At 44.0% G+C, this 18911-nt stretch overlaps 1 protein-coding gene across 1 annotated transcript in view; it reads right to left on the bottom strand.

The window, feature by feature from the left end:
* Positions 1–17357: 17357 nt before the first annotated feature.
* Positions 17358–18911, bottom strand: part of LOC119180602 (MAM domain-containing glycosylphosphatidylinositol anchor protein 1) — a 108097-nt gene continuing 106543 nt past the window's right edge. Inside the window, exon 9 of the mRNA XM_075875479.1 lies at positions 17358–17494. Coding sequence (XP_075731594.1) covers positions 17373–17494 — 122 coding nt within the window. The 3' untranslated portion in view covers positions 17358–17372. The remainder of the gene's footprint in view (positions 17495–18911) is intronic.

The following is an 18911-nucleotide window of genomic DNA, read 5'->3' as shown; positions in this document are numbered from 1 at the left end:
TTAGCTACTTGCTTTTGGTATGCCCTTTCAGTGGTCTCAGGAATGTGAATCGGCTTTCAACAGGTTGAAGAGTGTCCTCACGACTGACCCTGTACTTTCTCATTTTCAAAATTATGTACCGACCTTCCTGCATACAGACGCTAGCGGCCACGGTTTAGGAGCCGTGCTCCTGCAGCGCCACAACTCTTCGCGAGAGCGAGTCACTGCATACGCCAGCCGCGTCCTCTCCGAGAGGAACTACACGATCACAGAGCAGGAGTGACTCGCCATTGTTTGGTCAGTGCAGAAATTTCGTCCTTATCTGCTGGGCCGCCATTTCACCATTGTGACTGACCACCACGCTTTACGTTGGCTTTCGACACTCAGGAACTTGTCGTGACGCCTTGGCCGCTGGATTCTACGCCTCCAAGAATATGATTTGGACATCGTATACAAGTGTGGCAGAAAGCATAGTGACGCCGATACTCTTTCTCGCTGCACATTACCAGCGGCTCATCTCGGGGTTTTCGCAATCACTTTGCACAACACACCCTCGGAGTCCACGTCTACGGCGGTTTTCTCTCTCGCCTCTATGGAACAGCTGCCTTCGGACGACCCCCGTGGTTTTCCTTCTCGACAGCTGGCTGACCCATACTATCGACGTATTATAGGCTGCCTTACTGGCAGATCCCGTCCATCTAATGCGAGGCTCCATTGCCAACTCTCGCAATTTAGGATGGAAAACTTATTGCTTTACCGCAAAATTCACCATCCTGACGGCCAGCGCTGGGTTCCCGTTCTACCCCGATCGCTTCGGTCCGAAGTCCTCAGAGCGCTTCATCACCATCCGATTTCTGGTCACCTTGGTTACAATAAAACCTACGATCGCCTTCGAAGTCCGTTTTATTGGCCAGGCATTACCACTAGTGTAGCTCGGTATGTCGGGTCCCGAACTAACTGCCAATGTAGAAAACTACCAACATCTGCTCCAGCCGGTACATTACAACCTCTTCCGTGCACAGCCACACAATTCGAAGTTGTAGGCGTCGATTTTTATGGCCACCTTCTAGTTTGTGCTGCTGGAAACCGGTGGATTGATAGTAACAGCCGTTGACCATTTGACGCGCTACGCCAAGACGGCATCCGTCACTACTGGTTCAGCTTCTGAAATTGCCCATTTCATCCTCCGAGCCATTATACTGCGCCATGGTGCTCCACGTGTATTTCTCAGTGACCTTGGAAGGGCCTTCCTTTCACAACTAGTGAACGAACTTCTTTTGGCACAACTCACAAGACTCTCTATTTATCATCCCCAGACTAACGGCCTCACTGGGCGATTCCACCACACTCTTGCTGACATGATCGCCGCCTATATTCTACCAGACCCCAATAACTGAAGTGTAGTTCTACCATTAGTCACTTTCAGCTACAATACGGCCATTCAGCGGAGAACCGACTACTCAACATTTTACCTAGTTTATGAACGCTCCCTTAAGTCTTTTCTGGACGTCTTTCTTTACCTGCCATGCGAATGCATCTCCATCCTCTTCAGAGAAATACGTTTTACGACTCGCACATTGCCGCCTACGTGCTCGTACAAATACTGAAGCTCGACAGCAAGAGAGAGGGCTAGTTTATGGTGAATCTTATTGTGCTGTATCCTTTCAACCTGGAGACGAAGCGCTCCTTTTGACGCCTATTCGCACACCTGGTATTCGCGACAAATTTCAGCCATGGTTTATCGGGCCAAACACAGTTCTTGAAGAGGCTTCACCAGTAAATTATTGCGTGACGCCCCTTGTAGCCCCAGCAGATCGCCGTTATCGAACTACGGAGGTCGTCCATGTCTCTCGTATGACGCCCTTCATGCGAAGTTCTTTGTCCCCTTGACTTGCCGTGACCAGGCTCGCCACTTTCACGTGGAGGGAATCAGTGTGAGCATTTAGTATACCCACCCTCTTCACCTGTACATTATCATCATTATCGTGTGTTGCTCATGCATCTTCATCGTTGTCACGTAGCATCGTCATCTTGGTTGGATCATCTCAGCTGTCGGCTGCCGGCTCCTCGGGCCTAATAAAGGTCTTCCAAACAAAGACTTCATGATATATATATATATATATATATATATATATAGTCTAGTAGATCCTCCATGAGCGGTCACAACGTGGTTTATTTCGACGTTTCGGCCTAGAGTCTGGCCTTCATCAGGAATAAAGATACAGTTTGTCGGTGCTCAGCTTTATACAATCTCAAATCAGAGGGCAAGGTAAGAGGGAAAAAAAGAAAAGAAAAAAAGGAAAGAAAAGAAAAGGAAAGAAAAAAAAGAAAAAAGAGAAAAATAATATACGGTGAACGCCCCTCGGGTGCCCCCCTTCCACTTTTCCCTCCACTCCCCCCCATCTCTCTCCCCCCTCTCCCCTTCACCTTTCTGATGTCAGCGGTCTGTGTATGTTTCCGTTCACTAGCGCATTCCTCCCGATCAGACGGTCCCTCCTGGCACTGGCGGTTCGGTGTGGGGCAAAAAAGAGCTTTTCAGGAAGTCCTAAGCCTTTAACTGCTCGGGGTCCCGTAAACAATTCGTCGTAGAAGGACGGGGGCCGCGTATTGTGGCAGAGGCTGGTCAGCGGGCATTTTAGGAAGTTCTAAGCCTTTAACTACTCCGCGCCCTGTCAACATTTCGTCGTAAAAATAGGGGTGCCCCGTATTGCGGTAGGCTGTGCAAGCGCGTGCAATGCGAATTCCTGGCCCGCTTCTAAATTACGCGTGTCGTGGGGGCCTCCCGGCTGTGCACATGGTTGCTGTTGGGCATGTCGTGCATGGCACAATTGATTGGGTAGTAAAATAAAACAGAAAACAAACGACAGCTGCACTTAGGAAGAGTAGTTACACTTGGAATTGTTTTAGGTTGTCCAGTGCCCTTCGCAGCTGCAGTGCCGTGAACTCAGTTACTATTTTCATCGTTGCCGTTATTGTTTTCTAATGCTTTAATTGCTGCAAGTGTACCAGGATTCTCATTTATTCCTCTATCGAGGGTGTTAAATCGGTGGATAAGGTATGACTCTCGTTGTTCACGTTCTCGATTTGATTTAAATCCCGTCTCTAAGAGCGTTACTGATAGTTTGTCGAATGCATGGTCGGGAAGATTGAGATGTTTTGATAGAGGTAGACTTGGGGCTGATTTCGCATGGGCTCTGTGATTATTGAAGCGAATCCTAAATGGTGTTTCTGTTTGTCCGATGTACTGCATACCACACACGTTGCATTCGTTGCCGAAAAACTCGTACTTGGTTACCCTTGATGTCTCTTCATTATATACAAATATTCCTCACGATGACGGCATAGCTGCACTAAGAAGCATGTACACAAACCATAGACAATCTAACACCCCAGATTTCTCTGCCATTGCAACATTGACGAGGATGGTCCTCGAATTAAATTCATTCGAGTTTAACCAAGAGTATTTTCGACAAATCAGCGGGACCGCTATGGGTACCAAAATGGCACCTAATTATGCCAACATATTTAAGGGAAAGCTAGAATCTGAATTTCTTGCACAAAGTTCCTTGAAACCAATGTTATACAGAAGATACATAGACGAAATCTTTCTTATTTGGACCCACAGCGAGGACGAACTTATCAGCTTTATAGACACTTACAATGCTGTACACCCGAACATACACTTCACACACACATACTCGCAAGTTACCGTAAATTTTCTTGATGTTACCATAACGATAGAAGAAGAGAAGCTCTCTACAACCCTATATCGCAAACCAACGGATCGACAACAATACCTTCATTACCAAAGCGATCACCCACGCCACTGTAAAAACAGTATTCCATACAGCCAGGCTCACCGGTTTAAGCGAATCTGCTCTAGAGACGCTGACTTTGACACGAGCTCACAGAGGCTAAAACTTATGCTCGAGCAACAAAAATACCCCCCACATGTAATTAATGACGCTGTTCAAAAGCGAGAAAACTAAAGCGTGAAGACTTACTTATGAAGCGACCACCACGAGAAGACCCACAACGAACAAACCTCTGCTTGACTTACAGCACAAACTTCCCCAATGTAAACAAAATCCTTAAACGACATTACAACATTCTGGAACAAAGCGAACGTCTGAAACGCGCATTCCCATCCGCTCCAGGCGTCGTTTACCGACGACCACGTAACCTCAAAGACACCCTTGTCCACTCCCAAATTAACACATCACCCCCCAATAATTCATGCCGCCCTTGCTTAAAGCCACGATGTCTTGTATGTAAGGCGATGCGAGAAACAGACAAAGCAACCAGCACGCAACCACACCGAACCGCCAACCACACCGAACCGCCAGTGCCAGGAGGGACCGTCTGATCGGGAGGAATGCGCTAGTGAACGGAAACATACACAGACCGCTGACATCAGAAAGGTGAAGGGGAGAGGGGGGAGAGAGATGGGGGGGAGTGGAGGGAAAAGTGGAAGGGGGGCACCCGAGGGGCGTTCACCGTATATTATTTTTCTCTTTTTTCTTTTTTTTCTTTCCTTTTTTTCTTTTCTTTTTTTCCCTCTTACCTTGACCTCTGATTTGAGATTGTATAAAGCTGAGCACCGACAAACTGTATCTTTATTCCTGATGAAGGCCAGACTCTAGGCCGAAACGTCGAAATAAACCACGTTGTGACCGCTCACGGAGGATCTACTAGACTATATATATATATATATGTATATATATATATATATATATATATATATATATATATATATATATATATATATATATATATATATATATATATATATATATATATATATATATATATATATATATATATATATATATATATATATATATATATATATATTACTGAACGAAAGGAAAGCACAGGGGATATACTCTTTAACTGTGGTGTAGTGATAATAAAGTAAATGAAAAGTGAATAAGGAATTCGCCTCCCTCGGTGCATGTAAAACCCACAACCTTTGATTATTGCGTAAAATTTTCTACCAAATGACGAATAAAAAATCCCGTTCTATCATTCATTCGTAGGCGAAGCCATAATTCGGCATTCGCGGTATAACGCGGCATATTGTCTGCGTGTGTACTCTATGCATCTGACATATCCGTGCAATCTTGTTCTTACAGCTTTTCGACCTTCATTGTTATCCAGCGGATGCTACGTTCAAACCCATATTGCCTGCCACATCCTACCGGTGCCTTTGAGATTCACTAGACAATCTTCCAGATACCCTTGTCATGTGGCCAAGGCGGCACTTCGTTCACCGGAATATGCCTTCTGGTTCAGGCCTCTATTTTGCCTTCTGGAAAATGCATCGTACAAGAAAGGCTATTGCTGTGGCCTGCCCTTCTAGCTTCACTCCGTATGAAGACTCTTCGACGTTGCTGCTCGTCATCACTCCGCTGTGACCACAAGTGAATGATGATTAAGTGACACAGTGCGTCTTGTGTGCCCTTCGCGAGACATGCGAGTGATCTCTGTACCCACCTGAGCTACCAACTGCCCTTGAAACACTGGGTGAATTGGCCTAGACTTGGCTTAACGAAGCTGTTCAATTGTCACATGGTTTAAAGAATCTATTACACCACAAATCGGTATGTTGTTCGGTTGCCATACAGCGAATCGAGTGTATTTAGTGACTATGTCAAATATATTAGAGCCATATGGTGGACTTCATCACACAAGCGTAATATTTGGTTCAATGTTTCACAATTATGCTCATATTTCAACATACGTGACTGCAGTGCGATTGATAGACCCATGTGCATGTTTTAAGCCGTGATAGAGGAATGTAGTGTCATATTGCTCTTTTCCGTTGAAGTGAATAAAAAGCGGGGCAACTTCGTGAAGATTCATCTGTCTGTGTGGCAAAGAGGCTCTCTTCTGTGTGTGCACGTGCTGTTGGCGTGTCTTGGATATCACCTTCATTTCAACCATACATGACTAAACTAGGTGCGCTTTTGGTTCGTTTTTTAGATTATTTTGCGGACTCTCTCAGCAGCTTCTTTGTCCAATTAAGTGGTTCAGCTGGAGCATCGCCAACCGTAGGGGTTGAGCTATCGATTCTTCACTTTTTTTGGAATCAGTTTGTTTCAAACGTCCAGGATTGGCGGCATCTGGAGCATCGGTATATGGCCCAGTGCTAACACTTAGTCAGCTGCTTATGGTCCACGACTTCATCCTGGTACCTGTTGTACTTTTCCCTCACGTTTATGCTGATGTATGCTATTCCAACTCGTCAATCAACATTACATGACTTGGCCTTGCGCCAAACAGCAAATTGTCACAGGGGGGATGGGAGGGAGACGGGGGAGGACCGTCATAAAGAAAAACTAGGTCTGGTGAAAGTCTCTTTCAACATGTCTGACTTGTAATGTTCGCCTTTTTATTTTTATTCCTTCCTGCTTATATTTACACATGTGAATTCGTACAAGGGAGAGAGAGAAAAAAATTAGGGAAAGGCAGGTAGAAATGTGTACAAAATACATACATGGGCCAGGGGATAAGTATAGCATAGCATGGCAGTATAGCATGGCAGGAAAACAGGGTTTTTGCTTTAGAGTGAAGACGTTTTATGTCATCAACTTCTAAAATAGAGATAGGTTAGACATTGGCGAATTGCACGTGCCAGCTGAGATAACTTAAGTACAGCAGCCAGTCGCATTGGTGAATATTGAAATAGTCCTGTTCGTGCACTTTTCAATGTTTTCCAATAGGCGAGTTCACCATACATTCGTCTGTAAGCCTGGAGTGCATACACATTGGTGCAGACTTGTATGTATCTGCGTTCAAGGAGTAAATGCTGCTCTCTTGTGAAGTTGCGTCACTCAGTATAGTAGGGTGCAGAGAAAAATTTGAAGCCATTATTAGTGTCCCTTACTTCAATCAAAATATCTAGAAATGTTGTTTGTGCTAAATTGCTTTTTATTTGTTTGTCTGCACAAGTGCTACTTTACATTGTTCCTTTCTAGTATTGCTCCGGATCTATGAAGTGCTTTCAGTCATCAACCCTTGTATTTTTTTCTTTTTTTGACTAAGACCTATTGTCGATACATGGTTTGTTAGATTGGGAGTATGCATCAGTACGCAAATATTTTTCCATTCTAATGCACAGTGCAACTGTTGTCGTCTTTGTCCAGTGTAGTGTGAATGCCCATTGAGCTACCATATTTGTCTTTAAACTATACCCACACCTTCCCAAACTAATTGCTCAGAGGGCTTCTGCTGACGTGATGGTTCGCACTGTTTCTGTTCCAGAAATAAATTGTGGTTGGTGAGATTTGCTCTAATAAAATGCACATTCTATGTTATTTTCTTAACTAGTGCTCCCTGGTCAATGGGTAGAGCTCTTCTTTGAACAATCGGACTTGCCATACTAGTTCAAGTAAAGTGGGGAACAGTGTTGCCTTTTGTAAATGTCATTTAAAGAATTTTTTTAGCATTTGGAAAGGTACGTTGCTAAGATTCAATGATATATTAACAAAATATACATCCAAACAAAAGTTAAGAAAATGGAGGCTCTAAGAGATCAATACTAAACATTGGACGCTGCTGGGGTCTTTTGACAAGCTAGTCCTCGTAGCAAGATACTCGAAGCTTAAGCGCAACATAGCGCTTGTCCTATACAGCCCTTGTGTAAAAGTATGAACTTTTCTACCTATCGCTTGAAGTTCTAACTGTGAAATGTCTGCAAATAAAATTGCAGATTTGATCTCACTACTATGAATATACATCTCTACTATGTCACAGTAGACATTGCATAATGCGGCTGCTGTGCCATAATGGTCACTTGTGAAGCGGTGAAAACGTATCTCGGTCATTCCATGCCAATTTATTCCAGCGTTTTCCCAACCATCACGAATATGGCTGAAAAAAATATCTGCATGCTTCTCGAAGTTCGAAACTCCTCCTGGTCGTCTATTTCCGTTGCCGAAAAATTTGTTCCCATTTATGAGTGTACGTTGTTTAGCGTCGGCTGAGCAACTTTGATTCGAAAGTAAAGTGTATTGAGGTTTTCGTAATCCGAAAAATTTGAATAAAGTTCATTAGGATAACTTGATGGTGTAGAAAGTTGACTAGAAAATAAGGTGCTGGAGGTGATTTTTTCTGGGCTGGATATGTCCCAGAATCACTCATATGCATTGATGAATTCCCGGGAAGCTTTTGCAAAGGTAAGTTTGGCGCACCGATCAATACTGGCCGGTTAGCTATTGGGGGTGCCACCGGCAGAGTAGCACTTGTGCCTTTATCACAGCCTGCCGCATTAGCGCCATCTCTAGTCCCCACCGAAAAAAAAGGAGCATATTCAAAACAACGCATAAGTTCCCAGACTACCTGACTTTCTCAAGGAGCTCTATAGCGGGTGCTCCTGCTACGGAAATATTCATGCCACTCTTCTATATTCCTTAGTATATACCCCTATATACAGGGTGTCCCACTTAACTTGAGCAAATAATTTAAGAGTGAAAGACACTTAAGAGGCGAATTGAACCAAACGCATACCACTCGCACTACGCTGTAGTTACTCAGGCTATTTTTCATTTCCCATAGTTATAACTCCTAATTACCTATTTTCTAATTATGTGCTGGAAACTCCAATAATGAACACTGAGATGTAGAGCACTTTAGGAAACCACCGACTAAATTATTTCCTATACGATACGTCTCGCACTGTTCTTTTTTCCACGTTGTAAAGAAAGCCCGCAAAATGTGAAAAGAAGTCGTGGGACGGGCCGCGAGCGCATTGCTATAGTGCTGCTATAGGCTTTCTTTGAATATGAACTTTGAAATGTGCAATCAATACTTACCCGACCTGAACAGCTTACATGACCAGTCATCTAAGTGAACAAATAGTCAAATATATGCCGGCCGCTCACCACAAAATACAGCTGTACTTCCTTTGGCGCCGTCCAAACCACCGTAAAGTAGCAGGCGAACATGTTTCAGGTAGCGGCACCAGTGGTGAGTGGTTGAACGAAAGCGGAGACACTCGCTCTCTTTGAAACCACGCCATTAGGCCAGGTCAGGGGTAGAGTAGGTCGTGGCCATGAACACCCCACTACCGAGCTCGAAATTCCCCTGGTTGGTTGGCTTCTCCGCAATGCACGTTGAAAACAAGCAGAAAAAGTTGATGCTCTTATCAGCCCTGATAAGCCCAAACTTTTGTCTTTGGGCACACCATGCGTTGATGAAGTTAACTGCGTTTGGTTCGGCTTCTTAGTGAGGTACATACCGTATAAGTGTAAGGTACTCTCAAATTTCGCGCTGCCGCACCCATAATGCACTATACTGCAAGTGGTTGGCTTCTCCTCAATACAGACCGTGGGAAAGTTTTTTTGCCCATTTCTGACACCTTTGGACTGAAAATGAACGATCGGTCTATGGATGTACCGGCTGTGTCCCTTAGTTCGGGCGAAGAGGTCACGCCACTTAGCATGAAGTTAAGCACTATCACTATGCTACCCATGGCCGTTGGTGGCTATAGGTGGCGCCACTTACGAGAAATGGTTGAACGAAGGCGGGGACACTCGCTCTCATCGGAACCCCGCCATCTGGCCAGGTCAGCAATACAGTGGGTCGTGTTCATGGCATTGATCACGCATTTTGATGGACTCAATTTGCCAGAAACACCAGGAAACAAGGCACTTAGAGGTTCGCTTCATTTAAGGTACTACGCTCGTTATCGCATAGATTAGCTACGCCGAGGTCGTTGAAGTACACCTTGTCTCCTTACTGTGTAAATTGTGCGACCGTGAATGACAAAACCGGGGCCGCTTGGAGGTCGTTTAGGCAGAGGTATATATATATATACAGCCGATAGCAAGTATGTTTTTATTCTTTTGTTCTCTGACGCTAAGCCTAACGCGGTTTTGCCACATTTAGAACATGAAGTGAAAAGTGAAAAAAGGTTTATATTTGCGATCGGCTATATATAGCCCCGATAAAGCGACCTCCAAGTGGTCCCGGTTTTAAGACATTGTACAGCAGGCTTACACAAACAATATGCAAAGTCTATCTTAATTGCCTAGCTGTGACTAATCTATGTGATTATGAGCACAATAACTTTGCTCAAACAAACCTCTACATGCCCATTATTTTGATTAAGCTTTATGTGTAAATCTCCGCAGAGCAAACGTGACAGCGGAATATTTAAACTAAACGGCGCTCATTCGTTCATTTTTCGTCCAGGGGTGTCAGAAACGGGCAAAAAATTTTTTCCACGGTCTGTATTGAGGGGAAGCCAACCACTTGCAGTGTGTTGCATTATGTGGGCTGTGGCGGGCAATTCAAAAATACCTTACATTTATCTGGTATATATTGCACCAACAAGCCGAACTAAGTACGCAGTTATCCATCTACGCATGGTGTGCCGTCGAAGAAAACTTTGGTCTTATCGTGGCTGATAGAAGCATACTTTTTCGACTTGTTTTTTAAATGCATTGCGGAGAAGCCACCAACGAGGGGAATTTCCAGCTCGGCAGTGGGGTGTTCATGACCACGACCTACTCTACTCCTGACCTGTCCAGATGGCGGGGTTTCAAAAAGAGTGACTATTCCCGCTCTCGTTTAACCACTCACTGTTGGTGGCGCTACCTATAACATGTTCGTTTGCTGCTCTACGGTTGTTTGGATTGCGCCAGAGTAAGAACAGCTACATTCTGTGATGAACGGCCGGCATATATGGGACAATTTCTTCCCTTAGATGACTAGCCAAGTAAGCTGTTCAGTGCGGTTAAGCATTTTTGCACACTGGTTGACAAACATGTGAACAAAGACTTACATTGTGTAGGACAGCCTATGTAACGTCACATCAATTTAGAGTTGCAAAGAATTTCTGAATGAATTTAGTATATTTATTTTCAAAATAATTTAATAGGACTCGAAAATTACGTAATATGAGTGCTCTGTTGGCCGAAATATGGCCACGAACGCTGAAGGTGACGTCGGTGAACAGGCGCTGACTAGCACCACACCGCTCGTAGGTTATGGCCCTAGCGGCCGAAGGTAAAAACTAGACAGGGGCGCCAAAGAGGGGCTGTCTGGACAGGTCAGGAGTAAAGTAGGTCGTGGCCATGAGCACCCCGCTTCCGAGCTGGAACTTTCTTCACTTAGTCGTCTTTTCCGCAACGCGTGTTGAAAACAAGACGAAAACGTTGATGTTCTTATCAGCACCGATAAGGCCAAGCTTCTTTCTGTCGTCATATCCTGCGTTTATTAGGCTAACTGAGTATTGGGGTCGATCAACACGTAAGGTATCTTTAAATTTCGCGCCACCGTACCCATAATGCAACATACTGCAAGTGGTCGGCTTCTCCTCAAATCACACCGTGGGAAAAAATTTTTGCCCGTTTCTGACACCTTTAGATGAAAAATGAACCAGATAGTGTCGTGCAGTTTAAATTTCCCGCTGCATGTCCGGCCAGTGAAAATGAACACAGCAAAGTTATTCAAAAGAGGGGCCATATAAAAGTTCGTTTGCATAAAGGTACTGTGCTCATAATCGCACGGATTAATTATGGCTAAGCCATGAACGTACGCATTGTATGTGATTTGCGTAAGCTCGCTGTACATTTGCTTAAAACTGGTACTACTCGGAGGTCGCTTTGTGATGGCTATATATAGCCGATCACAAGTATACACTTTTTTATAATTTTTCTCGTCATGCTCTGAAGGTGCAAAAATCGCGTTAGGCTTAGCGTCAGAGGACGAAAAACTTAAAAGGTTACACATGCTATCGTCTTTATATACCCCGGCTTAAGCGACCTCCAAGCGGTGCTGGTTGGGTCATTTGTGGACGCACACTCTACACAGAAAGGGCACAAAGTGTACCTGAACGGCCTCGGCGTAGCTAATCTATGCGATAACGAGCGTAGTTCCTTAAATCAAACAAACCTCTACGTGCCCTGTTTTCTGGTGTTTCAGGCAAAGGGAGTCCACCGAAATGCATGAACGTTGCGATAAACGCGACCTACTGTGCTTCTGACCTGCCCGAATAGCGGGGCTCCTATAGGAGCGTGTGTCCACACTTTCGTTTTACCGCTCACCGTTGGTGGCGCTAGGTAGGGGCCGCTAACGTGGATAGACTGATCGATGGATGTACCGGCAGTGCCCTTTAGATCGGGTGGCGGCTCACGCCCCCTAGCCAAAAAAATGAAGTACCATCACTATGCTATCTATGGCCGTTGGAGGCTATAGGTGGCGCCGCCAACGGGGAGCGGTTGAACGAAGGCGGAGCACTCTCTCTCATCGGAACCCCACCATCTGGCCAGGTCAGTAGTACAATAGGTTGGTTTTGTGGCATCGATCACGAACTTTGGTGGACTCGTTTTGGCAGATGCACCAGGAAACTGAGCACATAGAGGATTTTTTTTTATTTTAAGGTAATACGCGCGTTATTACATATACTAACTACGCCGAGGCCGTTGAGGCGCACATTGTTCTTTTTCTGTGTAAAGTGTAGGTCCACGAATCACCCTACCAGCACAACTTCGAGGTCGCTTAGGCAGTGGTATATATAGCCGATAGCAAGTGTAACGTTTTTACTCTTTTGTCCTCTGACGCTAAGCCTAACGTGGTTTTGGCGCTTTTAGAGCATAAAGTGAAAAATGATAATATGTATATACTTGCGATCGGTTATATATAGCCATCACAAAGCGACCTCCAAGTGGGGCCGGCTTTAAGTCAATGTACAGCAAGCTTACGCCAAGAATATACAAAGTGTATATTAATGACCCAGCCATAATTATACTATGAAAGAATGAGCACAGTACCTTTAAGGAAACAAGCCTCTACATGACTTTTATTTTGAATAAGTATTTTGTGTAAATCTCCACAGACCAAAGCCGGAAGCGGGAAAGTCAAACTGGACGGAATTATCTTCTTCAATTTTGGTCCAAAAGTGTCAGAAATGGGCGAAAAAACTTTCCCACGGTCTGTATTGAGGAGAAGCCAACCACTAGCAGGGTAATGCATTATGGATGCAGTGGCACGAAATTTAAAGATACCTTATACTTACCCGGCATGTATAGCTCCACGAAGCCAAACCAAGTACGCAGTTAACTGCATCAACACATGGTGTGCCCTAAGGAAAAAGTTTGGGCTTATCAGGGCTCATAAGAGCATCAACTTTTTCTACTTGTTTTCAACGTGCATAGCGAAGAATCCAACCAAGCAGGGGAATTTCCAGCTTGGGAGCGGGGTGTTCATGACCAAGTAAGCAGCAAATACCATCAGCCCAAGGTGTCACGTCAGACAAAAGCTTGGTCTTATTGCGGCGAATAAGAGCTAAACTTTTTCTATTTGTTTTCCACGTGGGGTGAGGTGAAGCCAAACCGCCTGGGGAATTTCCAGCTTGAAAATATGCTGTTCATGGCGTCGACCACGCACTCATGTGGACTGGCCCTGCCAGAAACAGCAGTAATTGGGGCACACAGAGGGTTGTTTGATTATTGAAGGAACAGCTCTCATTATCGCTAAGATTAACTTCGCCGAGGCCATTGACGTACACCTTGTCTGTATACTGTTTTAAGGAGCCATCCGTGAGTCAGAAACCGGTGCCATTTCGAGAACATTTTTTGGGGGGCTTTATATGTGATGTTAGGAATATATGGGCTTTTTTTTTTATCTGAGCCAAAGAAATAGCTCTTTTTATCACTCGGAGTGAAAACAGCTCAATTATACTGGCTATTATATGTGCCTCTTCTAAAACACCTATTAACTTGAACTGGTTGCAAAAGGTTCTACAGCTTTTTTACGCAATGAATATGGAAAGTATATACAGTGGTAAATCGGTATAAGTACCTATATAAAGAGGGGTATATACATGGGAACACATAGGGGTTGCACGAGAGCTTTTGTACTAGGGGCTCCTTAAGTGGGTCACGTGGTCTGTGAGGTTATGTACCGTTTTGAAAATTTACGTTTCTTTTTAGAGGTGCTAGAGAGGGTGCTAAGGGGGCAAGTACTACTCTGCTGGTGGCACCCTCTATTGGCGACAGCCAGGACCAATGGGTGGCCAAACTCACCTTTCTAAAAGCTCACCCGGGAACTCGCCAATGTATTCGAGCGATTCTGGGGCATATAAGCCCAGGCAACATTACTTGTAGCACCTTATTGGCTTGTCAGCTTTCAACACCACCAACTTATCTTATTGAACTTTATTCAAACCTTTTGTAATACCAGAACCTCCATTCATTTTAGTCTGGAACTAAAGTTGCTCAGTTGGAGAATGATCCGAGCAGGTGTGAGAGAGCTGTAAGACATCAACTATGGCCCGCATGACTAAATATTCAGGTATGTCCAGTCACAAAAGGCAGATGCGCTTTCAACGCTTTACAAGTGAGCATTGTGGCACACGAGGCAGAATTGTGCAACGCCTACTGCGGCATAGCAGGATGTTTTTTTTTAAGTAGAGAGATCGCATCTGCAACTTCAGTAATGGACTTGCTCATTAAACATCAGTATCCGACATTTCCCGGTAAAACTTGAAGCAATAAGAGGACGAATCGGCAATATTTAATAAGGGGCTGCATAGGACAAGCAAAATGTTCTTCTTAAGCTGCTGGTATCTTGCCATGAAAACAAGCTTTCTCCTCAAAATGGACCAAGAGCATCCTGTGTTAAATAGTGATCTCGTATAGCCACAGTTTATTGAATTTTTATTTGGCTGTCAATTTTGTTAATGTACACTTGCATCTGAGCAATGTATCGTTCCGATGTCTATCAAGCTATTCTATGAATGAAATTTATAAAGGGTCACACTGTTTGCCACCTTAACTAGTATGGCAAGCCGAAATGTTGAGAAGTGCTCCACCAGCTGAACACCAGAGCCTACTAGCTAAGAAAAATAACATAGAATGTACATTTTCTTTGAACAAATCTCGGCAACTACAATTCGTTTTTGAAACAGAAACAACGCAAGAAATCACAACTGCAAAAAAAACTTTAACAAATTACAGTTTAGGCACAGGTATAGTTTGGACAAAAATAGGCTTGCAACATAGAAAATCACGCTTCACTGGTCTAAGACAACATGTGGGAGTAGTATGGATTAGAATGTACAAAACATTCGAATACTGACATCTCCTCTCAATATCACAAACCATGGGTCGATAATAGGCCTTAACCGAAGGAAGGAAAAATAATACAAGGATAGAAGCGTAACATTCCTTGATCATTAAATGAGGAACAATACAAGATAGGAACAATGTACAGCAGCATATGTGCAGAGAAGCAAATAAAAAGTAGTTCACCACAAACAACCTTGCTGAACAGTTATTTTGATTGAATGATGTCACACTAGTAAGGCCTTCATAATACTCTGTGACTGTGATGCTCACCCCTGTAATAATCCCCATGGGGGATTAACAGTATTCTGAAAAGAAATAAAAATAAAAATCTCAGCACCCCACTACATCGATTGATACAACTTAAGGAGACGGCAGCATTTCCTCCTCAAAGGCAGATACACGAAAGTCTGCACCAATGTATATGCAATCCAGGCTGAGAACAGATGAATGGCCGGCTACCCCACCTATTGGAGAACATTGATGAGTGCGTGAACAAGACTGTTTGGTTAGTCGCCATGGTGACTGTCTGCTGTACCTCAGTTATTTCGACAGACACGGATGATTTCCCAATGTGCAGCCTGTCAACGGTTTATTCCTTCAAGACACAAAAAGTCTTCGCTCGATGAGCAGAGAACCTTGTTTTGCTGCCACACTGTAGATACTATGCCTTGGCCCCTGTATATATTTCCTAGAAAATCGTATAGAACAACAACGTAGGAACTGACCTAATAAGAAAGGTAATCGTTACGAGTCAAACAAATTCAAAATGCTCCCATTTAACTCCCATCAAAATGCTCCCATCAAAATGCTCCCATCTAATGCTCCCATCTAATGCTCCCACCAAAGTTTGATCATGTTCTTTATTGGCAATGTATAACCTATGATTTTCATGTCAATTTGTATTTCCGGCTTTTTGGGGTTTTCTATCATTATGGATCTGTGTAAACGAATATTCGTTTTCATATGCCCTCCCTGCTATAATCTCTGATGAGATTGACAGTATTGTTAAATAAATAAATAAACTGCAAATGTTAGCCATGATTATGGCCTGCTCCTAGATACCAATGAAGTCACACTGTGCACTTTTGGCATGTTTGTGCTCTTACATACTGCTTGAGTGCACGACCGAAGCATGCAATGTTGATTGCCAAGTCGCAAAGCGTATACCAGTAGAAACATGACGGAAAGATGCAACGGGTACTCGCACGAAGCCGTGGACCATAAAAACGTAACTAAATGGTAGCACTTAGCCATATAGAATTGCTCCGGATGTATTTCAAACAGGATGCCCGAAGCAAACGCATTCTAAAGAAGTGAAGACTATAGCTCGCACTCAAAGATTGCCGATGCTTCAGCGGAAGCACTTAATTGGACAAAAACCCAGCTGTGAGCCCCCGCAAATAACTTTAAGATTAAACCAAAACACCATCGAGTTGAACCATGCAAGGCTGAAATGGAAGCGTGCTGCCCAAAACGCGCGACACCCACGCACACACAGAGAGAAGGGAGCCTTCTTTCCGTACAGACAGATGAATCTGTACCAAATGGCCCAGCTTTTCATGAAGTTTAATGCAAGCCAGCATCAATATGCCAAAATATTGCACAATATGAACGGATGCTTGCATCATGGTTTAAAGCATGCGCTTGGGTGCATCAATCCCTCTGCAGTCTCATGTGGTAGTGAAATACGAACATGATGGTAAAACATAGCAACAAATGGGACGCTAGTCCTATTACATCCACAACATGGGTCAAATACATTTTACATAGTCGCTAGAAATGTTTGATTCGCTACATGACACCTCAACAGCATACCATTTTGAGGAGCAATAGATTGTGTAAACCTTGGGACTATCTTTAAAACAGCTCTTTACGATGATAGGTTGTAGGTCACCGACGTGAAAGTGTTGCACAGCAGTTCAAGGGCATCTCGTAGTCCACAGTGGATCGAGAGGTCACTGGCATGTCTCGAGGAGGCAACAAAAGATGAAAACTGTCGCCCGCTCTTCATCTACTGTTGGTCACAGCAGACTGATGACGAGCAGCAACGCCTAGAGAGCCATCCAACGGAGGGACGACAGGAGGACAATTCGCTGCAGGTAAGATGTCTTGTACGTTGCATTCCCCAGGAGGCAAGCTAGAGGCAGAATGCAGGAGGCAAATACTTGTTGACAAAAAGACGCTATAGTCACAGGACGCAGGTAGGCGGGGACGGTCTTGCCCATCCAAGAGGCACAGGCCAGACGTGGAAGGCACCGCAGGTTTGGCAAGCAAGAGACAGAAACCAGGAGGCGAGTATTTGTGGGCGCAAAGACATCATCGCGGCAGGACAGGGGTGTCTCGAGGATTGCTTTTCCCATCCAAGAGGAACAGGCTGAACGTGGAAGGCAATGCAGGTTTGGGCGTAGCACCCCCTGGATGGGATCCAAGTCCAAATGCTGTAAGAGCACCAAGGTTTGATGATGTCTTTCAGATACACAGGGCACGCACAGCAATGATAATTCACGGTGAGACAAACATTTGAAAATGCTGAATTGTGGATTGGCCTAGGAAGGAATGATAGAACAGGATTTCTATTATTTCCAATTGGTAGAGCATCGCATGCATTACATACATACATGCTTACTTGTGGGTTTTTATTCTACGAAAAGAGGCAGATTTTTCATTCATTTTCAATTCACATCATATATACTATATTACCCTTAAAGTATATATCCACTATGGTTTCCTTCGGCTAATTGATTTATCTGGTAGTGCCTAACAAAGAGATGAGCCCCTGAAAAATTTCCTTTTTTGTTCATAGCGAGGGCCTCACCCGGCTGGGTCCATACGTTAGACTATAGCATATGAGGGTTGATGATTCAGCAACAGTCTCGTGCAAAGGTCACGTGCCACTCTCTAGGGTAAAGTTGCACGCTCTTCATTTTCACTACAAATGGTCCTGGCTACCACTCCCAGGGATATATGTATATATATATATATATATATATGCAGATATATTAAACATAGTGGACAGGGATCTGCACACTAGCGCCTCAAATGTGCTGAATTTATTCCGGTCAGGCAATTCATCTGTTAGTGAAATATACTTCAGAATAAAAGTTGTCTGAAGTTCTACTTGCAAAGTGCGAAGTGGAACCACAGCGTTAAGCAAATGCACTCGTAGAAATCAGATCTACAGCTCGAAAGTGTCATTTGCCCATCATTTGGACACCCTATAATAGTACAGTGTAGTTGCTGGAAGTAAAGTCAGTGTTAAAAAGTTAGGAAGTAATGTAACTCGGTCTGTCAAAAGCTATCTCTTGACTTGGTCGGTAAATACTAAAAGTCTTCGAATATCCATGGACACACCACTTGTAGTGCGATTCCCATGCTGCAAAGGCTCCCAAAAGTGAGGTGACTTGCGACAACTGACTGTTTGTTAAATGGCGAGGACACCGCAAAACTGACCTGACAAGACTTCTCTAGAGCTTTGTGAACTGGGAGAAGATTGCTTAGTTCACATCAGGAGCGTACCCACCACAATGGGATAAAGATAAGCTTGGAAGGCCAGTTTCAACGATGTTTATATCTTACGGGCCTTCAGTGTGTGATAATCCATGGCATCTGACTTTCAGGAAGCCTTTTCATAGTGGAAATTTTCTAGAAAGCAGTGTATCCATACGCAAAGAGACCAAGAATTTTAATGCATACCAATTTGATCAGCAAGCTTTTACGACATTATTACTTAACGGTCGAAGCACGTAGATATATGGGACAACAATTACAGGTATACAAACACATGTACATCACTCTCCCGAAACACACACTTTCCAAATTCATTAACAGCACTGCTTTCACACCGTGAAGCTGAGT

The sequence above is a fragment of the Rhipicephalus microplus genome, chromosome 10 (assembly GCF_043290135.1).
Source record: "Rhipicephalus microplus isolate Deutch F79 chromosome 10, USDA_Rmic, whole genome shotgun sequence".
Taxonomy (NCBI): Eukaryota; Metazoa; Arthropoda; class Arachnida; order Ixodida; family Ixodidae; genus Rhipicephalus; species Rhipicephalus microplus.
The sequence above is the reverse complement of the archived record's forward strand: the minus strand, read 5'-3'. Positions and strand labels throughout refer to the sequence as shown.